Genomic DNA, 21,625 nt, shown 5'->3' with positions numbered 1-21,625 from the left:
GCCTTATAAAATCAGGAAGTGGCTTTTGTGGGATGGAGCGTTCCAGCTTCAGCCCTAGGTAGTTATCACTTTAAAAGGACCAAGTAGTGATGGGAACAAGACTGAGGCTGCTGCCACACTCCAGAAATAAAGCAGTCTGACACCACTTTAACTTCCATGGCTGAATGCTATGGAATTCTGGGATTTGTAGTTTGGGGTGGCTCTCTGGCAGGGAATATGCCACAAAAATAAAAATCTCAGAATTCAGTAGCATTGAGTCAGGACAGTTAAAGTAGTGTCAAGCTGCTTATTTCTGCAGTGTGGATATACATGTGGATACAGACTGAGATGCAGAAGAACCAGTACTTCTTAGATAATCATTGTGGGAAACTTAACTTGTGTTCTGGGTCTCAACTCCCTACATGAGGGAGGAGGATTCTCCAGAAGTTCCTTTCCAGAACCATTGTATACCTCACCCCCTGTAAAAATGCAGGTTTCCACTTCCTTTTAAAAACAGAAGTGACCAGAAGTTCACTTGCCACCTCCGCACTAAAGCAAAGGCCCACATCGTACATCAAAGCACATCTGTGGGAAGTTAGGAGGCCACATTGGCCCCTCTGGAAACCTTAAGGGGTCAAAACCCCCAAACCACCTCACATTACACACACACACACACACACACACACAAAACAACCAAAAAAAATATCTCTTTTTTGCCCCCAAATGTCTTCTGAGGGGTTTGAGGGGCATTTTCACTATTTCACCCTGCTGCATCATTTTAGGCCCCCTTCTTAGGAAGCAACCAGAAAGCATTTAGAAGCATTTGGGGACAAAGATGTTATGACCTTGAGGGCTGTGAGGATGCTTTTATTCGCCCCTGCTTTAGAGGAAATATTTCTCTTCAAGGTTCTCAGCTGGGGCTCTAGAAAAGCTGTTTTCTTGAACTGGGAAATACTCAGTGTTAAAAATGGGAATTTGACCAAAGCTTATTTTTGTCTCCCCCATCCCTCGCTTTGCTACAGGTTTCCATGACTATATATGACATTCCAGATTTACTGGGTGGAAGGGGCTGCCTGGGATCGGTTGTCTTCTCAGAATCCTTCCTGGTGTCACAGATCCTTGTGAAGGAAAAAGGTACTTTGCTGGTTCAAATCTCCAGCACAAGAAGACACTTGATGAAAAATATTCTGAATTACATGTTAAATGAATTAGCTGGGTCATGTCAAACCAAGGTTTGGAGCCCCATGAACAAACCAGAGGCTTCTACACTCTTCCTTCCTCTTGCATACTTGATTTCTTTTAGTTTGCTGTTACCCAAAGTTGGGAAGGCAATCAGAAAGTGCAGCCTGCTTGTTTGGATATGAATTCTAACTCTGGTGTGCCTAATCTGAGCCTAGGAGAGTGTGAAGCTGGAACTGAGTTCAGGGCTCTTCTATGCAGTGGCCAACCATGCTTTAATATTGCATGTGAACTGATGGAATGATTTCACATGCAAGCAAATGGCTCCATTCCAGACTGATGAAACAAGTAAATGAAACTAATTCTTTCCTGGCACATACTAGCAGGTGCTTCCATTCCAGAGAGAAGATTTCACTTTGCACTTATTAGGAGAGACATTAATTTATTAGAATTCAAAGACATAGCTGTGTTAGTCTGGAAAATCAGTATGCAAAGGGAGCTTGTAGCACCTTTGAGACTAGCTGAAGGAAAGAAGTTGGTAGCATGAGCTTTTATTTGCCTACTTCTTCAGAAGCATCTGAGGAAGTAGGCTCAAGTCTACAAAAGCTTATGCTACCATTTTTTTCCCTTTCAGTTAGTCTCAAAGGTACTACAAGATCAATTTATTGGTTTGCTTTCACAAGCTTTTCAAAAGAAACATTTCTTTAGATTTCTTTAATTTCTCCAGAAGGGGAACATTTTAGGTGTCCTCTGCTTCAGTGCTGCTTCACGTGAGCCAACAGATCCAGGCTCTTAACCCTGGCAACCTCTTTGCTAACTGAGGTTTTGTAACTTCTCCAAAACCTGGAGTTTGCTGAACCTGAAATCTGTGAATTGCTAACTCACCATTATGTTGCTTGTGTGAGGAAATGACTTGTGTGAGGAAGTGAAACAGCCCCATGATGGCACTTAGGCTGTTTGTCCTAAGCTTTGCATAGAAGAAGACGTATGTTTCTACCACTACCACCCCAACCTTTTCCCTTGAGAAAGAGCTGGGTGGATCCAAATTGTGATTTCTGTGCTTGTGTTTAATAATAATAATAATAATAATAATAATAATAATAATAATAATAATACTTTTTATTTATATTTCCTGCCTCTCCCTGTGGATTGAGGCAGGATTACAACAATAGAAACAACATTACAAGATAAAAAACTACAATTTCATATACAATGAGCTCAATAAAATACAAGAACTCTTCCTAATCCTCTATAAGCACAGAGCTCATTTTATGCCCCATAGAAAATCTTGGTGAGTCTGCTTGTGGGACAAACAAAGAGAAGATTCTGTAAACCTCCTTAAAAGACTGCCAGATATATATAATTTGAAAGACAGTTATGCTTCTTCCTTATATGTATCTAATCCAGGGTTAGTTCTCTGAGATTTCAGAAAGGAAAAATTAAATTTAGAGGGCCTTATCTTACAGAGTACAGTAATTTAAAACACAGTAAAGTTGCATGCATTCTTAAAAGCAGAATCCAAGAGGTTTGGAACTATCTTGTGTCTGATTTGCTTGACTTTACTGCAGATGGCAGCATCAACACAGAAACCAGCTACATCATCCTCACCGCAGCAATCCCAAGATCAGTTTCCTGGCTGGTAAGTACAGCACATTGCACTTCTTTTCTTTTTTAAAATAAACGAATGCTAGAAGTGCATTGCCAAACTATTCTTGTGAACCTACAAAGATCAAGGAAAAAAATAGTCCTGCCTGAGTTAATGCTAAGTGCAGCTGGAACAAAAGAAAAGAAATCAATAAAACAAACATTGGGAAGAGCCAGATCAACTTGCGTTGCATATTTGTTCTACTAATATGTATGAGAAATAAGCCAGTAGGAACTCATATAATGGGCATGAAGTTGAGAAACAGGCAAGTAAAGAAACTTGCATTTTGCAGTGTGTTTCCTGTTTCTACCAGATGGAATTAGATAGAATCAGTCCATTAATCTAATGGATCTAATATTATCAAACAACTTTTTCAACAGACATGTTCACTTGCCAGTAGACATCATCCATGTGCTACTTTGAGTGGGGTGGAACTATTTTTACTATTTCAGTGTGCTGCTGCACTAATCCCAGATCTCTTAATATATTAGCATTTGTTATTTATTTCTTCAGTGCAGAGTGAAGAGTGCTTTGTAATATTTATCTTGTTGGTGCTCATGAAAGTCTAGTGAACGAGGCCAATGTTATCATTTTTTGCTTCAGTCTTTAATGCCTCCCCCAATATTTTGCATTTATATCGTACTTTGGGAATGTCCAGAGCATTTCCCACACATTATTATGTCAATCTTAGCAGCACTGCTCAAAAGTCAAGACTGGCAATCCTATATTGCAGTTGTGGGGTGAAGAGGAAGCAGTTTATTCTGTTTGCTTGGGACTGAGAATCATGCTAGGGACTTGGTGTTTCATAGCTCAGCCTCTACACTGGAATGAGCCATCAAATGATTCTGTAACGAAGAGCTATTTTACACTTTTTGCAGCAATTGGGGCAACATTGGTGATTGCTGTTTTCAAAATGTGAGGAGCAAAAGGGAGCCATGCACCTCTGGGCAATGAATGAACACAGTTCCATAGAGCCATCATAACTGCATAAAGGCTTTTATTTCTAAAACAAACTGAACTAAAGCAACTGTTGGTTTTGGTTATAGGTTGAAGATAATGAAGTGAAACTATCAGAGAAAGCCCAGCAGATCCTCAAGGTTTGTATTGAGGCTCAGCTTATTAATTAAGCTTGACATGATACTAGTGCTTTGTTTCTTTGTCTAACGTTATAAGACCAGACAGTGTTAACACAGTGAGATCTTGCCAGTGATGCTGTCGGAAGTCTGGCCTTTACTTCCTTTTCTCTTCTAAAACATTTTATAGATTCTGCAATTTTAGAGAAGGATATCATTTTCATGCATACCAAGAAGGGCAAAAATTTCCAGAGACTTCAAAGCTGTTCTCTTGGGGCAAACCAGGTTCTCTCAACCTGGTGCCCTTCATATATGTTGGTCTAGAGCTCCCATCATGTCACATACAGAAGCCCCCAGGAGTGGGATGGATGGCGTGAAATATAATGTGTTCCACATCTATATATCAGAATGTTAGTAGAAAATTGCCTCTAAAGCATCGTTTGGTGGAGTGGTGTTATAAAGCAGGTTTGGTTTACAGTGGAAATGCATTAACAAATTCACACCCGATAGTTACTGATGCTTTAATATGTCATGTGTTTAAGTTCAGTTTACAGGCAATTCTGTATGTAAATGGCCCTCTCCCGTCTCTCTATTTATATCCTGCCTTTTTCCCAGGCTGAGACTTTCAGCAACTTACAAAAAGGCAGAATACAATAAAAAGAAATAAAAGTAAACATCTCTCTCTGCATGTAATTTCAGTAAATGTCATTCCTGTTTTCATTTTTTCTAAATGTGTTCTAATATTCTAATTGCCCACTTAACTGATTACAAAATGGCTGGCAGCTTTCTTCTCAAACTTGATTATACCAGACAAAACATTCCTTGGCAATTGTCAAAGTAATAATGAACAACTTAGATTAGCACATGCATGTAGGGCAGTGTTCTATGAATATTTTGGAAGCCATGTTCCTCAAAGTTTATTCTCCCTTCTCTGCCTGCAACCCATCCCAGATTGCTTTTTCTTAAAGCTGTTCTGACTAGTGGTCCTTGCAGTTAGACAGTCTGATGCTCAATGCAAGGATCCGCGATTAGAGTAAAAATTGCATCACTTTCATACTGCATCACTTCCATTAGACCAGTAGTGGTCAGAATCATGCAGCCCACTAGATATTGCTGGATTGCCAGTCCTAGCATCATAGCCAATGGTGAGGAATGCTGGGAGTTGGCATCTGGGAGGCTGTATGGTTCTCATCTTGTGCAAATACAATGCACCAGATAACAACTTGAAAACAAAGCCCTTTTGTTCTCCAATAACCTTGGGATGATGCAGCTGACTTGGTACAGTCACCACCATAAATCCTGTGAAGATCAAGAGACATTCTGTCCTCTCCATGTACTGACTGATGGGAAAGGAAAATACCATTAGCTTCAGGATGTTATCCTTCTCTAATGCTGTATGTTCATTTCTCCAGATGATTCATGCTCTCTCACTGGCGGTTTCTTAGTTTTAGAACCACTACTATAGGATTTAAGCCAGAGGAGACATAAGTTAAATGGTTTAGAAGGGGCAAAGTGCATGCTTTGCATTCTGAAAGTGCTAGTCCTTTCTATTGCCTGCCCTGGGATCTTTTTAATTGAGTATGCAAGGGACTATTGGACCATGACTCTGGAGATAGGGTATGAATCCCTTCTTGGCCATGAAACCCACTGAGTGACTTGGGGCAAGTCACATTCTTTCAACCTCAGAGAACGGCAATGACAAACCAAGTGATAGGGTCGCCATTAGTTGGGAACAACTTGAAGGCACACAACAATAACAACAATCTGCCTTGAAGAGATTCTGAAAATGTCTGTATCCAGTACTCAACTAGAGAGAGAAATTATCTGAGCTGGTGTAAGGAAGTTTCTTAGGTCTTTTGGGCTGTTGTGAACTAACCCAGTACATAGGAAGAGTGTCTTTAAAAATATTTCTTGTTCAGAAACTCTATTGCTGTTCATTGACCTTACAAAACATTTCTGGTTTAGCAAGAAGAATCTTTCCTGGGTGTTTTCCTGATGGGAGGTGATGGTGCCTATATTGCTTCTAGCAACTCCCTCTGTCGACCAGAGGAAGGTGAGTAACTTGTCTAATGGTGCATGTCTAATGCTTGCATGTTCCAAACTATTATGGGAGGTGCAGTTATACTCATACATGCTGTCATTGATTTTAATTTTTCTCATTGTGATTTTCTGTTTACAAATCTCACCGAATAATGTAATGTCCAGGTTTGGAAGAACTCCCAGACTAGCTTGAAGCATGTTAAAGTACCTTGTATAATAGAACCTCCATATCCATGGATTCTGCATCCACAGATTCAACCATCCATGGCTTGAAAATATTCATTTCCTCCCCCCACCCTAGCAACCTTGATTTTGCCATTTTATATAAGGGACACCATTTTACTATGGCATTATATATAATGGGACTTGAGCATCCATGGATTTTGCTATCTGTGGGTGAGAGGATCCTGAAACCAAACCCCAGAGATACCAAGCACCCCCTGTATGTTTGTATGTAGGTATGTACATACTTTGGGTGTGTGTGATACATTAGTATGCCTTCTCTTTGTTGGACAGCAGTCTTCTGAGATTTCAGAACCAGTTTGTCTGGTGGCACAATGAAAGATCTAATGTACTGTTGCCTCTCTCCCATGAAGACTAAACTGCCTTCTGGCTCCAGCTTACTATCTGGCATTGCTGCCTGTGGTGATATTTCCTCAAGGGGGAGCAAATAAATCCCATGGATCAAAGAAAACCCTCTCAGACCCTTGAGTCTGTCAGGCATGCTGCAGTGGCTTGCTGGGTTGAATGTGCCTCCTCTGGGGTGTTGTCTGATGTACTCTTGACAAAGCCTTTGTACACTACTACATCAGAGTTCTCAATTTTGAACTCGTTTTCCCCACAAAGTTTTTTTTAAGCATCTTTTTTTTTTTTAAAAAAAAAATCCACAATGATAAATTAATCCATAACCTTCAAAATTAAAAATAGTTATACAGCTTGAGTATCCTTTATCTGGAATTCCAAAACCAAAATACAGTATTCAAAAACCTGAAATTGCTGGCATGGATGGCTGAGATAGTGACAATTTTGTTTTCTGATGGTTCGAAGTACACAATCTTTGTTTCATGCACAAAATTATTTAATCTATTGTGTATAAAATTACCTTCAGGCTACTAATGACTTTCATGTTTAGCTTGAGTCTGTCAGGTATTGGATCACATCTCCAAGATACCTCATTATCTGTATGCAAATATTCACATACAGTAATAAAACATTTCTGGTCCCAAGCATTTTTGATAAAGGAGACTCAGCCTCTAACAATACATCAAGTACAGTCATTTACATTTGTTATCACCTATAAATAATCTATCTGCATTTCTATAATATATTACCTGCTATGCCAAAAATCAGATTGATTAGATGAAGATTTTCACCATCGAATACTTGGAAATATATTAAGAATTGGTACCGAAGTTGTCCTCCTTTATGGATCCTCTAATTATACAAGGCTAATTTTCCTGCAAGTGCAACTAACCATATTCTGTTAAGATACTTGTGAAATGGAAATCCTTGGGCATTTCCCCAAATTCTTGCCATTTCAGCTCTTACAGGGATTGTCAACAGTCCTTTATAATACAATTCCTCATTTTGCTCAGTAGAGAATGAAATAAATGAAAACAGTTCTTTTCCAGTTATTTTTTGTCTTGTATTTTTTAATCATTTGATTACTTCATATCAAAAAAGGTATAACCCTTTTCCCACAAAGTGGCAAGAATTTCAAATATGTTGACACTAAATATGGGTTATATGCCTTAGCTTCTCATATTGGATGTAAAAGTCAGCCATTGAAACAAAAATGAAGGTGGTGGGTAGTTGTGTGTATACCTTTGTCCCAAAAGACTACTTCTTCAAATAAATTCTGAAACAGTACTTGAAAGGTTATTCATCGTGTGTCTACCAGGGTCCCTGCTGTGCCATGCCACCTTGGGGGGGGGGGTTTCCTTAAAAAGACCAGTTACATCCTTTAAGGGTTTTTTAAAAATATATAAACTAATAAAAGAAACCATCTCAAGTATAGTTTTTTGTGGGTTTTTCAGGCTATGTGGCCATGTGCTAGAAGAGTTTTGTCCTGACATTTCGCCAGCATCTGTGGCTGGCATCTGCATTGAAGATGCCAGATGCCACAGATGCTGGTGAAATGTCAGGAAGAAACTCGTCTAGAACATGGCCACACAGCCCAAAAAACCCACAAAAAATTATGAGTGCTGGCCATGAAAGCCTTCGACTCCACATCCCGAGTATCTTTATATGTGCCTCCTCTTCTGTGGATTTCTTTGGACACTTCCTAGTTTCTAATGCAGAAAAATGGGCTGGCTGTGGCCACAAAATAGAACAATTGGATCTTTCAGGACAGCTGTGGAAAGGGGTTGTTGAGGCACAGGAAATATGGATATAGAGAGACCTACATACGAACACAGATATATCTTTGAACTCTACCACTAAAGAAATATGGAGGCACCCCTCCAAGATAATGCAAGACAGATATGGGCCCTTCACCACTGGAAGTTGCCCTCCCCTGATTTAAGGACAAGGATGGATTTTTGTGTGATTTGGACATTTTCTTGAAAGAATTGAAAGGTCATCACAAAGTACAGTGTGCCCTTGGTATCCGCTGGGGTTTGGTTCCATGAACCCCTGTGAATAGCAAAATCTGTGCATGCTTATGGTAAGTCCCATTAAATACAATGGCATAATAAAATGGATTTTTATGTAATGGTGTCCCTTACATAAAAATCAAGGTTTGCTTTTTTGGGAAATTAAAAAAAAATCAAATTGTGGATGGTTGAATCCATGGATGCAGAATCCATGACTATGGAAAGCTGACTGTAAAAACAAACACCCCCCCCCCCACATATTTTCTATGTATGGTTACACTTTCCAATGTGAAAGCTTCATATAGCTCGGGGGGGGGTGTGAATTTGTAGTTGGATTTCCATAACTACACATCAGCTAATTGATAGAATGTCTGATTCATCATTTTTTGAGACTCAGTGAATTAATGTACTGTAAAAGAAAATTTTCCCAATGGTGGCACATTGCCCATAGCAGTACTGAGCCCAAGGATGCATTGGCCCAATATCTGATGAGCTGACTTTTTAAACAAACCATTTTGTAGCTGAGAGCTTTTTTTCCCCAAGCAGAAGAGTAGTGTTAGATTGTGTAGCATGGACAGCTTTTAACCAAAAATTGGCCTCTGCCTCTCAGAAACCTTGGCTGCCTTAAACAGAGGAAGCCACACAAGTCTATGTTGCTCATTTTTAAAGGAGATGATGGTTGAGTTCTACTTCACACTCTTCATCACTCTTCTGGCTGATGAAAATGAAGAAAAATGCCCCAAGCCATTGCACTGCAGGGTCCAATTCCCTGATCACTGCAAGTCCTTTTGAAGTTTAAAGATAGGCTTTTTAAACATGCTCTTCGTGTTTCTGCTCTTGTATGCACTTCCAATACATTCTTCATCCATGAATAGAAGAACAGATGTGAATAAACAAACTTTTTTAAAATCACATTTCAGCTTCTTATTCTTATTATAAAGGTGATCAGTGATCACCTTAGGGAGCTGGCTATACATAATAGCCATCTTTAAATACCAGGAGGGATGCCGTGTAGAAAGCAGAGTCAACTTATTTTCTTCTGATCTGAAAACTGGAACATGAACTGATGGACTCAAATGCTAAGAAAAAAGATTGTAGCTCAATATTAGGATGAACGTCATTACTGTAAGAGCTGTTCAGCAGTGAAATAGACTACCTCAGCGTGTGGTGGACCTTTCCTTTGGGGGTTTTAAAACAGAGTTTGGATGGTCTTCTCCCAAGAGTTCTTTAGTTGTATATTCCTGCACAGCAGGGGTTGGATTAGCTGGCTCTTGAGTTTTCGTTCAACTCTATGATTTTGTCACCTAATGTCATACATGACTCCTGTTGCACTGTAGTACAGCAAAGGATATACTTGGTTACTTCTGTACAGGAATCTTAAAATGAGCATCTCATTCCTCATTTGCCTTTCATTTGCAGGCAAGCTCTATTTCTTTTCTGAGGGCCTTCTGTTCTGCCATCCCCACTACGGAAGCATCACCATCTCCAAGACGCACATGACATCCATCAGGTTCTACGATGGAGTAAGTGCTAATCTCTTCCTCTCTTTGATGTGCTCAGAATTTGATGCCCGAGCCATAGGATTCATAGAACCGTTGAAGTAAATGCATCATTTAAAAAAATAACCTGTTGTTGTTGTTCTTGTGTGCCTTTAAGTATTTTCCAACCCACAGTGACCCTAAGGCAAACTTATCATAGGGTTTTATGGGGCTGAGATTTGCCCAAGGCCAACCAGTGGGTTTCTATGGCCAAGTGGAAAATCAAACCCTGGTCTTCAATGTCATAGCCTGATGCTCAAACTACAACAACAACAACAACAACAAATACTATTACTTACTAAGCCACATGTTAGCTATAAAAGCCGTGTGGCAGCATTGTTCTCTGTAAGCAATGTCAATAGGATATTTTTTTGGGGGGGAGCCTAAAAGTGTAATGTGCCTATTCACTGTTATTGGCAGCCCACTTTACCTCCCTGATAGAGAACTGAAAACCAGAGCTGCTGTTCTGTACCAAACTGGGGGACCCTGGATTCAAGGCTCATTTTTATGGGAACCTTTGCTCATGAAGGGGAGAATTCAGACAGTGACCATAAGGCCTAAATAGCAGTACTGAAGAAAACAGTTACCATATATACTCGTCTATAAGTCTAAAAAATTATGCCCAAAACTGACCCCAAAATCCCAGGTTGACTTATTTATGGGTCAGTGTGGTATTGTGATAGCAGCTCTTTCAGATTTCCCCATGCGGTTTCTTTCTGTCCTGAGCCAAGCAGATAGAGTCCTGGGTGATTGATTGATTGATTGAGTGAGTGATTGCTATTTGTTTAACAGTCCCTCTCCCACGACCTCCAAGTTTTACACTTGACCTATCCACTGCTCATGTCAAAATCCATAATTTTGGCCTCAAAACTTGCCCTCGACTTATACATGAGGTTGACTTATAGTCGAGTATATACAGTAGATATAGAAAATGTTGAATGTTTCAAGTTATGTTAAACATGTACAAAAAATATTCTGAGCCATGGTTCAAAACATTTTGATATGGTCCATTGATAACAGCCAGAACACTGGAACAAGATACAAACAAACATGTGTGACGTACATACTTTGACAATAGTGTTACTCCTTATTGGTGAGTTTAGGTGACTGTCACAACCTTTTGTTGTTCCATTGCTGCCACTGCCTGTTTTTGTAAAAGTTCTATATAAAGAGTTAATTGATGCTTTAATTCTTTACCAAGCCAGAGTCCTACTGGTGCTGTGTCATGAACTAAGCTGCTGAGTTTGATCTACTACGAGACTCTGTTGATGAACCTAAAAGGATATTTTTAAAATCCCCTCCATTCATCTTTGTCACACATAATATAGCTGCCAGTGAGATGCTTAACTATGGCTAAAGCATGGGGATGTAATACAACAGAATACAGGGAGGCAAGTGGCATGTTCTTGGCCTACAACCCCCATCAGCCCCAGTCAGCCATGGTGAAGGATTTGGGGGTTTATAATCCAAAAGCATATTACGGGCTCTAGTTGTTCCCATTCCTCTCATTTGGTTCTAGCTTGCTGCAGGAGTTGTGGTCCCTGTATTGGCAGCCATTCGCTATGCTCCTACTATGGTTGGGTGGGGAGAGACACTGTATTCTTCCAGCTTGAATCCTTGATTATATCACTACACAAATATTTGGTGTATTGTATATGAAGAACAATGCATAATAGAGGGGGCTCTCTTGAGTTTAAATATGAAAAGAGCTTGAAGCTGAAGAATCTGAGCATCCCATTTTTGTTCCTGTCTGGCTTGACTGCCCTCTTTATCACACTGTGAGCTGTGTTTGGGCCTTGACTTCCCTTTTATTGTTTGCTTTCAAGACACCCAACTTCTATAAATTTCTAGCTATTTATGGGGCCCTGGCTATCACTTCTGAAGTGCTGCCAGGTATTCTGTGGAAAGCAAAAACCTTGAAAGAGCATTTGTATTGTTTCACTGACCTGGCAAGCCATGGGGCTCGGGATCTAAAAATAACATAAATGAGGCGAGAGTTGGGGATTGTTGGAGATGTGTGTAATTCAGCAATAATGCAGATAGACAGGAAAAAGATAAGCATTTTAATTTCCAAGTAAACAAGCATATGAGGCTGTTTTCTCTATATGCTGCCTATTTTCTTACATTAACTATTTCCGTTGATACCTATCAAGGAAAAGTGTGGTATTGTGGAAGTGGCCACATTTAAAGTTCGCATCTGTGTGCCAAAATTCAAATTACAGGAGGGGTTCTGCAGTGCTAAGAGCTATTTCACTTAGATCCATATCACTCTACACTGTTGTAGTGCTATATTCCACTTTAATTCCCATGGCAACATCTTGTGGAGTTCTGGGCTTTGCAGTTTAATGAGGCCCAAGAGCTCTCTGGCCAAGAATTCTAAATGCCCCTCCCTAAATTGCAAATCCCAGGACTCCATAGGATGTTGCCATAGCAGTCAAAGTGGAATACAGCACGATAACAATGTCATGTGATAAAGATCTTAACCTTCAGTAAAGAGTCTTTCAAGATCCATTGTTTTTGGTTGGCTAGATGTTCCTCTCCAGAGATTGTTCGGCCTGGTTCAGATGGAATGTTCTTTTGTAAAAACCAGGGGTGGACAAATTATGGTCTTCCAGATGTTACTGGAATACAACTCCCACCATCCCTCACCACTGGCTAGAGCTGATAGGAGCAGTGTCCCAGATCCTCTACACTTTTAACCTAGTATATACACTACTGGTTTTGCAGGTTCCCATGGTTTGAGCGCTAGACTACTATCTTAAAGGCTCTTCTTCCTTTTCTCTTTCTAGGATTCCACCAGTGTTGTAGCCACTCTCCTTATAGATTACAAAAGCTCCCTGCTTGCTCATTTGCCTGTCCAGTTCCATACTCCAAGCAACTCGCTGCTGATCGCACTTTTCCCAAAGTCAAAGCTTTATAAAGCTTTTTACGCAGAGGTGATGCTAACAAATTACCTTTCTTCTGACGAAATGTAAAGATGCTCTTTGTTTTTTGCATGTAGTAGAATAATAGAATCCTAGAGTTAGATTCAGTCCATACGGTGTGTGTAAAAATGACTATACAGTGGTACCCCGGGATACGAAATGACCGCGTTACGAAATTTCCGGGATACGAAAAAATTAGATAGGAAAAAACTGTTTCGGGTTACGTTTTTTTTTTCGGCTTATGAAAAAAATTTTGGTGCTTTTCGGCGCTATTTCGCACGAAATCGCGGCTTTCCAGCGCTAGCGGCTATGGCTTTTTCGGGTTGCGAAATCTTTCGGGTTACGAACGGCGCCGCGGAATGAATTAAATTCGTAACCCGGGGTACCACTGTATTGTAGTAATAACCTCACAGCCCACTCTCCCTCACCTGAGTTAGAAATACATTTGGTTTTCAGGGGAGATGATCTATACATCCGATTACAAATCCTTGAGCTTTGTACTGAGAGAAGGATGGATGTGGGAGGAAGCAACTGAGGCTGTTTTTTACTGCTGGACAAAATTTTATGCTGAAAAGATCAGGAGGTGTTTTGTCTACCAAATCTGTTACTCATTATCCAAAAAACAACTGTTAGTGTTATGCTCAAGAAGCCAAATGTTTAAATTTCTTGGTTACATGTCTCCAAGTCAGCACTGACTTATGATGACCTTGTCGTAAGGTTTTTCTGGCCAAGATATATTCAGAGAAAGCTTTCCATTGCCTTCTTCTAAGGCTGAGAGTGTGTAACTTGCCCAAGGTCACCCAGTGGTTTACTAAGACTGAGGAAATTTGAACCCTGGTCTCCCAGAGTCCTAGTCCATGTGACCCATTTAAAATTTCTACAAACTGTTCCTTTGGACGACAATTCCTGGAACCCTCCCACTATTCAGACACTGCTGTCTGTGGCATTTCTGGAAGCTGGAGTCAAAGAAAACTTGGTCCAAGATCTAACTTCACTACTCCATATTCTTTCCTTAAGTTTCATGTAATGTGCCTCAGATCTGGTCCAAGGAAGTCCAGGGTGGCAAATCTGATATCCTGCCCTGGTAAATAACATCAGAATAGTGGCATATAAGTTCTCTAATGCCCTGGATACTGTGTAAAAAGCATTCCATGTCCTTTTTTTTTCAAAATAGAGTGAGAACGCAGCAGTGCTTTCAATCAGAGACCAAAACCAGTAGAGTTGAAAACATTGGCAACTTTATGAACACCAGAGAAGGGCTTGTGGATGTCTCTATTTATGGTGAATGTACACTATCAAAATAATGCAGTGTGATACCACTGTAACTGTCATTGGTCTATCCTACAGAATCTTGAGATATGTAGTTATGTGAGGCACCAGCACTCTTTGGCAGAGAAGGCTAAAGACCTTGTAAAACTACAAATCTCAGAATTCCATAGGGCAGAACTACAGTACAAAGTGGTATTGAACTGCATTACTTTAACAGTATAGATGCACCCTCAGTCTCCCATCAGGCTCTTTCCATCAAGCCTTTCCTAACTACTGCCAGCACTGGCCCAATGACGGCCAGAGCTGTCATTGCCACAGAATACCTTGCATCCTTGTGCCATGTGCACTATTGCCATGACATGAGATGGCTCGAAATGAGAGATCTGCTGCCCTTCCAGAGCAGCGGGTAAGTAAACCAGTGATGGCCCTCATGTGAACAATTGGCAGTTTGATTAATGCAGTGACTGGTTGTGATTCTGATTGTGAGTGTGGCTTGGTGTAACCACCCCCTCAAGCTAGTTTTTGTTCCTTGACATAGGGCATGCTTACCCTTTCTAAAAACATAATTATCCAACTAGCATTTCTTATATATCCAAATGTAATTTAAATAAATGCTAAAATGAAAAAAAAACTTGCTTTCTCAGCTATAAACATCTAAAGTGGTCCAAGTTCATTTGGTTTGTCTTTCTTAGTATTGGGATTTATTAGCAATGATAGCATAAAACCTTGGCTGGTCTGGGAATCACAGTTCCATTTTTTACATGTCTTTGCCAGAGAGTATTTTTAATTAATTTTTTTTAATAACCTGCATCCAAAGAATTGTCTTGATAACCATCACATTGTTTCACCTTCCTGAACAAATGTTACCTTTAAAGGAATTTTAAATTACTAAATACAGAATGAAATAATCCAATTTGGATTTTATTCTTCATTGCAGGTTTTCTCTGTCTGGCAGCAACGAGGGAATTCAGGAATAACTTTAAAAATGACCCAAGATGATTGCCTGCCTGCAGAACAAGAAAGATTGTGAGCTTGTGGTTCTTTCTTAATCTGTAAAATTGCATGAGACAAATGAGACCTACAACACAGTGTTGCAGCACGGAGTGCTCTTGCTCAATTTTCCCATAGCCATTTCCAGAGCACTCCATTCCACTTTCCACACAGTATTCCATTAAACACACACACACACACACACACACACACACACACAGTTAGCATTGTGGTCTAAATCCAGTTGCTGATCATGACTACTTTAGACCCACTGACTCAGTGGAAACATGACAAGTTAAGACTTACAGAAATTCCATTGTTTCTGTTGGATTTCCAGTTGGATTTAGACCTCTGTGCCCTCTGAGTTTGCTTAGTCTCCATTGACTTGAAATTTGCTTGTATTCCTGTAATTCTTGGGGTTGCTCTAAACCTGCTGAGTATGTTGTCCTTGTGTATGAAAGGGGCTGTGTTGGCTACATAAGGATCTGTACTCAAGAATAAGTCTGCTATTAGTATATAGGATGTTGTGTGTACTGTGCAGTCCCCTTCTTGTGTTTCTTTCATCCTTAAGCAAGTCACTTAGTATTGAACTTCCTAGTACTGTATGTGAAGTATCACACTGTTCATGTGGAGGCTTTGTTCTACCTTTTCCTTCCTCTGACCAATTTCATTTAATCTCTTGTGAAAGTAGAGTTAGTAGTTATCTTATAACAGAGGTTCGGCTGCCTCATTTGAGGTCACTGGTCTTCTGCTGGTTGTTTGGGACCTGCAGAAAAATATCCCTCAACCTAAGGTGGATCACACCAGTTAAGTGCCATTTTTTATTTTTCTTTCCTTTTAAAGAGAAGGAGAGACTCAGGGAATGGGGGAAAGGGAACCAGGATAAGAAATAAATCCAGCATTTGATTTAACAGAAGGCTCCTTTTTTCTGTTTAAACCGTTAAGAATCTCATAGTTCTGCCCTTTCCATCTTTCTCTTTCCAAGAGAAGGAGAACAAGCAATATTTACATAAGAAGGTCAGCTATAATATACCACTGATTTCCAGTTGGTGGATTGGACCCCATAGTTTGGTTGCATCAGGGCTGTCCCATGGTTTACGTAGTCCAAGGGAATGTCTGATTTTAAAAAGACAGGTTGAGACAGCCTGCTTAGAGCATAAGATGCCAGTGGTGCAATCTGAGCTTAAGTGAATTACTTCAGCAGCAGCATTTTGATCAAACTCTGCAGAATGGGGAGAGGAAGGGAAGAAGAAAATGAAGGAATTTGGGTTGAAGAGAGGAGTTAGTGCGATGGTGAAGAAGTTTCTTCGTTTGTAATTTATGGAGGACATTTGGCATTACAAAGGCTCTCCAACACAAGCCCCATTGAAAGAAATAAGAGATTCCCCATTTGTTTCAGTTGGGCTTGTGCAGGAAATTTGTCCACTTGATTGTGCATCTGGGGTATGCCAGGTTGGGAGGTTAAAGGTGGATATGGGACTGAGTTTCAGAAATGGTCATCTCACAGTCTGGCTATAATGCACATTGATTAGAAAGAAACCTCATGTTTTCCAAGTTCAGAGCAACAAGTTGTATCCTTGTTCTAGGCATTCCAGCATGCAGAAACTGTTCACTGTCTTGACCTGTCCTCCTGGAGAAAGATGGAACCAGCTAAGAATATCCACAAGCCTTCCAGATCTGGACAGGTGAGGTTTCCAAACATTTTTCTCTCTCTCCAGTCACATTACTTATTTGTAAGCCACTTGATGCAGGCAGAGAGAGACCGAATCCTGATTTGATGCTTGTTTTGAAGGAGTCCTTAAATCTTCAGATCACAGTCAAGCCACTCAGACTTCATGGGAAAATGTTTAAGGCACTGAGTTGGTTTCTCTGATTCCAAGTGCAAGAGGGAAGGCTGAGATGGCTGCACATGAGTGTGCACCTAAGTTTTAGAAGAATAACTATCCTAAACCATTATGTGTTTGTATGAGAGAGGACAGATCCCATACTGCATGGCTTCAGTAGTTGTCACACAGTCATCAGAGATTCTCCACCCCATTCTTGAAAAAGATGTGTCCTGGATGGTAGCAGGCAACCCTGTCTTTTGTATTACTTTCTCAGATTTCTGCAGCACTTTATGGTCAGCAGTGTTAGCCGTGAGCCAGTGCTAAGAACTCATCTTCCAGTGTTGCTGCAGCAATCCAAAGCTATTCCTGATAACGATGCAGAGAATGATAAGGTAAGGCCATCAATATGTGCCTGGCACCATTTTTCTTTAAAAGATCATTTGTGTGCTTTAGCCTTTGTCCTTTTGTTTCCAGAACTGAGTAACCATTTGGCACAGAAGTGCATAATGGGCTGAATTCTAGAAGGTTTGCTTAGACTATGTCAGGGCTATGTCATCCACACCATCATATTTCTGATTTCTATGCATGGGTGTACGGGCAATGAACAAAGCAGACAGGAAGAAAATCAATACATTTGAGATATGGTGCTGGAGGAAAATTTAGCAGATGACATGAACTGCTAAAAGACAAATGGATGAGTCATAAAACAAATCAGCTCTTCTCTCTCACCTGAAGACAAGATGACTAAACTGAGACTATAGTATAGTGAACGTATCCTGAGATGACATGACAAGTTGTAAAAGAGTAAAGTGCAAGGGAGTAGAGAAGGAGGAGGCCACACTGCCAGGAGATTGATTCAATCTAGGCAGACATGGCCCTAAATTTGCAAGACCTGAGTAGGGCAGGTGATGAATAGGGTTCTTGGCAACCTCTCATTCATAGGGTCAACAAATCAAAGTCAGCCTGATGGCAGATAAAAAAGGTAGTGTCAGGGCTTGGGAAAGCATGGCCCATGGCCATCTTGCAGCACCCGAAACCCCCTTTGTTGCTCTGAATTCCCCTGGGACAACCCCTAGCCTCCTAAAAAAACAGTATTTACATTTTCGTTGGCTGATCTTTTCTTGGCCAAGAAATCACCAAAAACGGTTCCACAAGTAATTTTGAAGGTTTTTTGTTTTTTTAATCAGATGCTGGGTTCTTGAGGGCCCAAAAATGGCCTTGGGGTCTGCATGCAACCCACAGCTTTGCTGTGGTGTTGTGAAATATCAGAGAGAAACATGCGTTGAAGAACACATGTGTTTTATTTATGTATGATGTGAACCTGTGGTGGTGTTTGTAGGATGTGAGATTCCCAAGGAGCTTTGATCTGGGTTTCATTCAATTTCCACCTTCTAGCATCTGAAAAGTGGACAGTGTGGTAATAATACTGATATTGCAGTCTTACTCTTCTTTCTTTTTTTGAGGTGGTAATCACCATCTTGACAGGTCTTCCAGGATGTCACTCAGGTGATTTAGCGTCTTACCTGGTCACTTTTAACAAAGAATATGGAAGGTTAGTGGATCTTGCTTCTTCTTTTTTCACAATAATTGCTGCCTGAAATGGCTCTCCTGCTGAAGCCCTAGATATGGTGATGTTCAGTGGGTCAAATCTTCATAATGGGAGCTTCCAAGGAAGCTTTTTATCCTGCAGTTACCTGGCCTGACACAAAGAATTTTATGGGGGAAGCAGACAATATCAAATTCTGTTTGTTACTTCATATTTCCCCATCTCTACTTCTTTCTTTTCTTTTTTTCTCCTTTTTTACCAGAAAAAGAGGGAATAGTTGTCTAGTGCTGTTTGTTTTGGTAGGGTTTGGAGCCTTCTCTCTGGAAGCACACTGACAGTTGCCCTTCGAGGCCTCTGTCTTCTTCAATTACAGCATTTTAAAATATTCCAACTTTGAGATTACCAAAGGTTGATCCCAGGATGTTTTCTCTTTGTTCACATTCCTGGTTTAAAAACCGATGGCAAGTAGAGGTGGGGAGCACTGCAAACAATATGGATAAAAAGAAACTATCAGTAGTCTTGACTTCATTCTGTTCTCAATATCTTTTAGGTGGCTTGTTTACCGCCAAACCATGGACAGCCCTGAATGTTTCAGTGCAACCCACTTCCAGAAGTACCTGGCAAGTGTGCTTGAATCTCAGCACAACCGCAGTGCCCGCCTCTCGTCTTACAATAGGAAAAAAATGAGGCTGCTGCTGGTTCTACAAGGGTAAGAGACTTCTTGCCATTTCTGAGATGTCTGCAGAGCTTTGCTGGAGATTTCCCATCTTGATATTGCTTTAACAAAATTAAGTTTGGCCCCAAATAAAAATAAGTCACAGGTTTTTAGTGTGCTGGGAGGGGGAAGCAAGCAGCCCCTAAGCTCCCTGGCTTCTTCCTTTACACCTAAAAACATGCTCCCATCCAGTGCATTTTACCTCACTCACTATGACAGTACAGAAAAGAACTTCCTAAATTGTGTGTGCTCTGGGTAAAATATCCCTCTCCAAAGGAAATGCTATTCACTACCAGGGACTTATCGTCCAAGCTTGTTGCCAATACAGTGCAGGTTGAGTTTCCCATATCCAAAATTTGAAATACTCCCAAAATCCCAAATTGTCCACATGAGTAGTTGAGATAATGACATTGTTACCTTCTGATGGTTCATTGCACACAAACTTTGCTTCATGTACAAAATTATTTAAAATATTGTGTTATACATAAGCTATGTTTATAAGATGTATAAAACATAAATTATTTTTGTGTTTAAACTTGAGTCCCATCTCCAAGATACCTCACTAGGTATATGCAAATATATATATATATAAAAGAAAAACATCCCAAATCCAAAACACTTCTGGTCCCTAGCATTTTGAATAAGGGAGATTCAGCCTGTAATATCTTAAGGCATATCCACTGAAACTTTCCAAAGCAACACTGATGTCTACTCTGCTCTCGCATTTTTGTTAACCATAAAACAAGCATTGATGGATCCTCTGGAAAATTTGTTTGCAGCATCTACAATAGTAGTAACCTTTGGCATTTTGTGAATGACATAACAGAAGCCAGGAAACCCAGCCATTGCACTTTTGTCCTCTTTTGTTTTCATGCAATGCAAGTTGATATGCGGACTGAAAACAATGTGGGGGCATGGTCTGATCAAAGGATCTCTCTCCTTCCATCCATCCTGTCTGCTGTGCGTGAGATGACATGCAGTCCTCTCAAAGGAGGTCACCCAGACCAGCAGCCATGCCCTCTCTGTCAAAGGGCCTGGGTTTGATTTGAAAAACAACAGCAGTGCTCTCACTTCTTTGCCCCTCTGCATCATCTTGCCTCTTCTCTTTGCCGAGAGCATTTGTAGAAAGAGCACATTGAGAACATCTTCAGATTCCTGCTGGTTGAGGCCAAAGTCCTCTGTTTAATAGAACATCTGATTTCCAGGAGTAGAAAGGTTGTGCGACCTCCAGGAAGCTCACAAACAAACACCGAAGGCAACACCTCTTCCCCGCTGTTCATCTGGTATTCAGATGTGTTTGGCTTCTGCACTTGGAGGTTCTCTTTAGCAATTGTGGCAAATAGTTGTTAGAACTTTCATCTTTAAATTTGTGCAAACTTTTTTTAAAAGCTGTTTCAGCTAGCGGTCATTGTGTTGTTGTTGTGTGCCTTCAAATAGTTTCCAACTTATGGTGACCCTAAGGCTAATCTATCATGCAGGTTTTCTTGGCAAGATTTATTCAGAGGGGGTTTGCCTTTGCCTTCCACTGAGGCTGAGAGAGTGTGACTTCCCCAAGGTCATCTAGTGGGTTTCCATGGCTAAGTGGGGATTTGATCCCTGTTCTCCAGGGTTGTAGTCCAACACTGAAACCACTACACAACACTGGCTCTCAGGACAATACTTGCCCAAATTCATTGCAGAAGTGAATAATATTTACTTGTGTCATTTGCAAACATACACTCAGCCTTCCATATCCACATTTTAATGCACGGATTCAAGCATCCATGGTTTGAAAATATTTTAAAAATATATAAATTCCAAAAAGCAAACCTTGATTTTGTCAAGGAACACTGTCTTATTGTGTCATTGCATTTAATGGGACTGGAGTATCCACGGATACCTGAAACCCCAGTGGATACCAAGGGCCCACTGTAATGCCGACCAGCCATATTGGATAATCCCAAATCTTAGTATTATGCGATGTGAGGGGGGGATTCCCCCTCTTCAAACCCCCACCACCACCAAAAAAATCTTGGCACAAGATTCATAATTTTTAAAAGATATAGGAGATTCGGTAGCTGAGATGCCTGTCTGTGTCTCCTGTTCTTTCTAAAAATGACTACATATTTTCCCTGGTCCTTTGATGCCTGCATTGACCTTCCCTATAGACTTAGATTTAGTTCATGATACATCTCTCTACCAGCTCTCCTGCCACCACCAAGCTTTGGGGCTGCATCTTCCAGTTCACATCTGTAAGTTTCCTGCCCTACCTGCAACTCACCTGAAGACTGTAAATTGTGAGTCTCCTCTGCCTAGACCATATCAGCC

The 21,625-nt window shown here is 40.5% G+C and overlaps 1 protein-coding gene across 6 annotated transcripts in view; it reads left to right on the top strand.

Moving 5' to 3' along the window:
• The window catches only part of DNAAF9 (dynein axonemal assembly factor 9), an 88,109-nt gene that overhangs the window by 50,453 nt on the left and 16,031 nt on the right, over positions 1–21,625 (top strand). For all 6 annotated transcript variants that reach the window (XM_042466743.1, XM_042466741.1, XM_042466745.1 and 3 more), the window contains 11 exons: positions 1,002–1,113; positions 2,727–2,797; positions 3,850–3,900; positions 5,842–5,929; positions 9,930–10,033; positions 12,838–12,984; positions 15,179–15,267; positions 16,818–16,916; positions 17,332–17,449; positions 18,521–18,609; positions 19,154–19,312. In XM_042466743.1, the coding sequence (XP_042322677.1) occupies positions 1,002–1,113; positions 2,727–2,797; positions 3,850–3,900; positions 5,842–5,929; positions 9,930–10,033; positions 12,838–12,984; positions 15,179–15,267; positions 16,818–16,916; positions 17,332–17,449; positions 18,521–18,609; positions 19,154–19,312 (1,127 nt within the window). The remainder of the gene's footprint in view (positions 1–1,001; positions 1,114–2,726; positions 2,798–3,849; positions 3,901–5,841; positions 5,930–9,929; positions 10,034–12,837; positions 12,985–15,178; positions 15,268–16,817; positions 16,917–17,331; positions 17,450–18,520; positions 18,610–19,153; positions 19,313–21,625) is intronic.

The sequence above is a fragment of the Sceloporus undulatus genome, chromosome 5, assembly GCF_019175285.1.
Source record: "Sceloporus undulatus isolate JIND9_A2432 ecotype Alabama chromosome 5, SceUnd_v1.1, whole genome shotgun sequence".
NCBI lineage: Eukaryota > Metazoa > Chordata > Lepidosauria > Squamata > Phrynosomatidae > Sceloporus > Sceloporus undulatus.
This window is presented reverse-complemented; position numbering and strand designations above follow the sequence as displayed.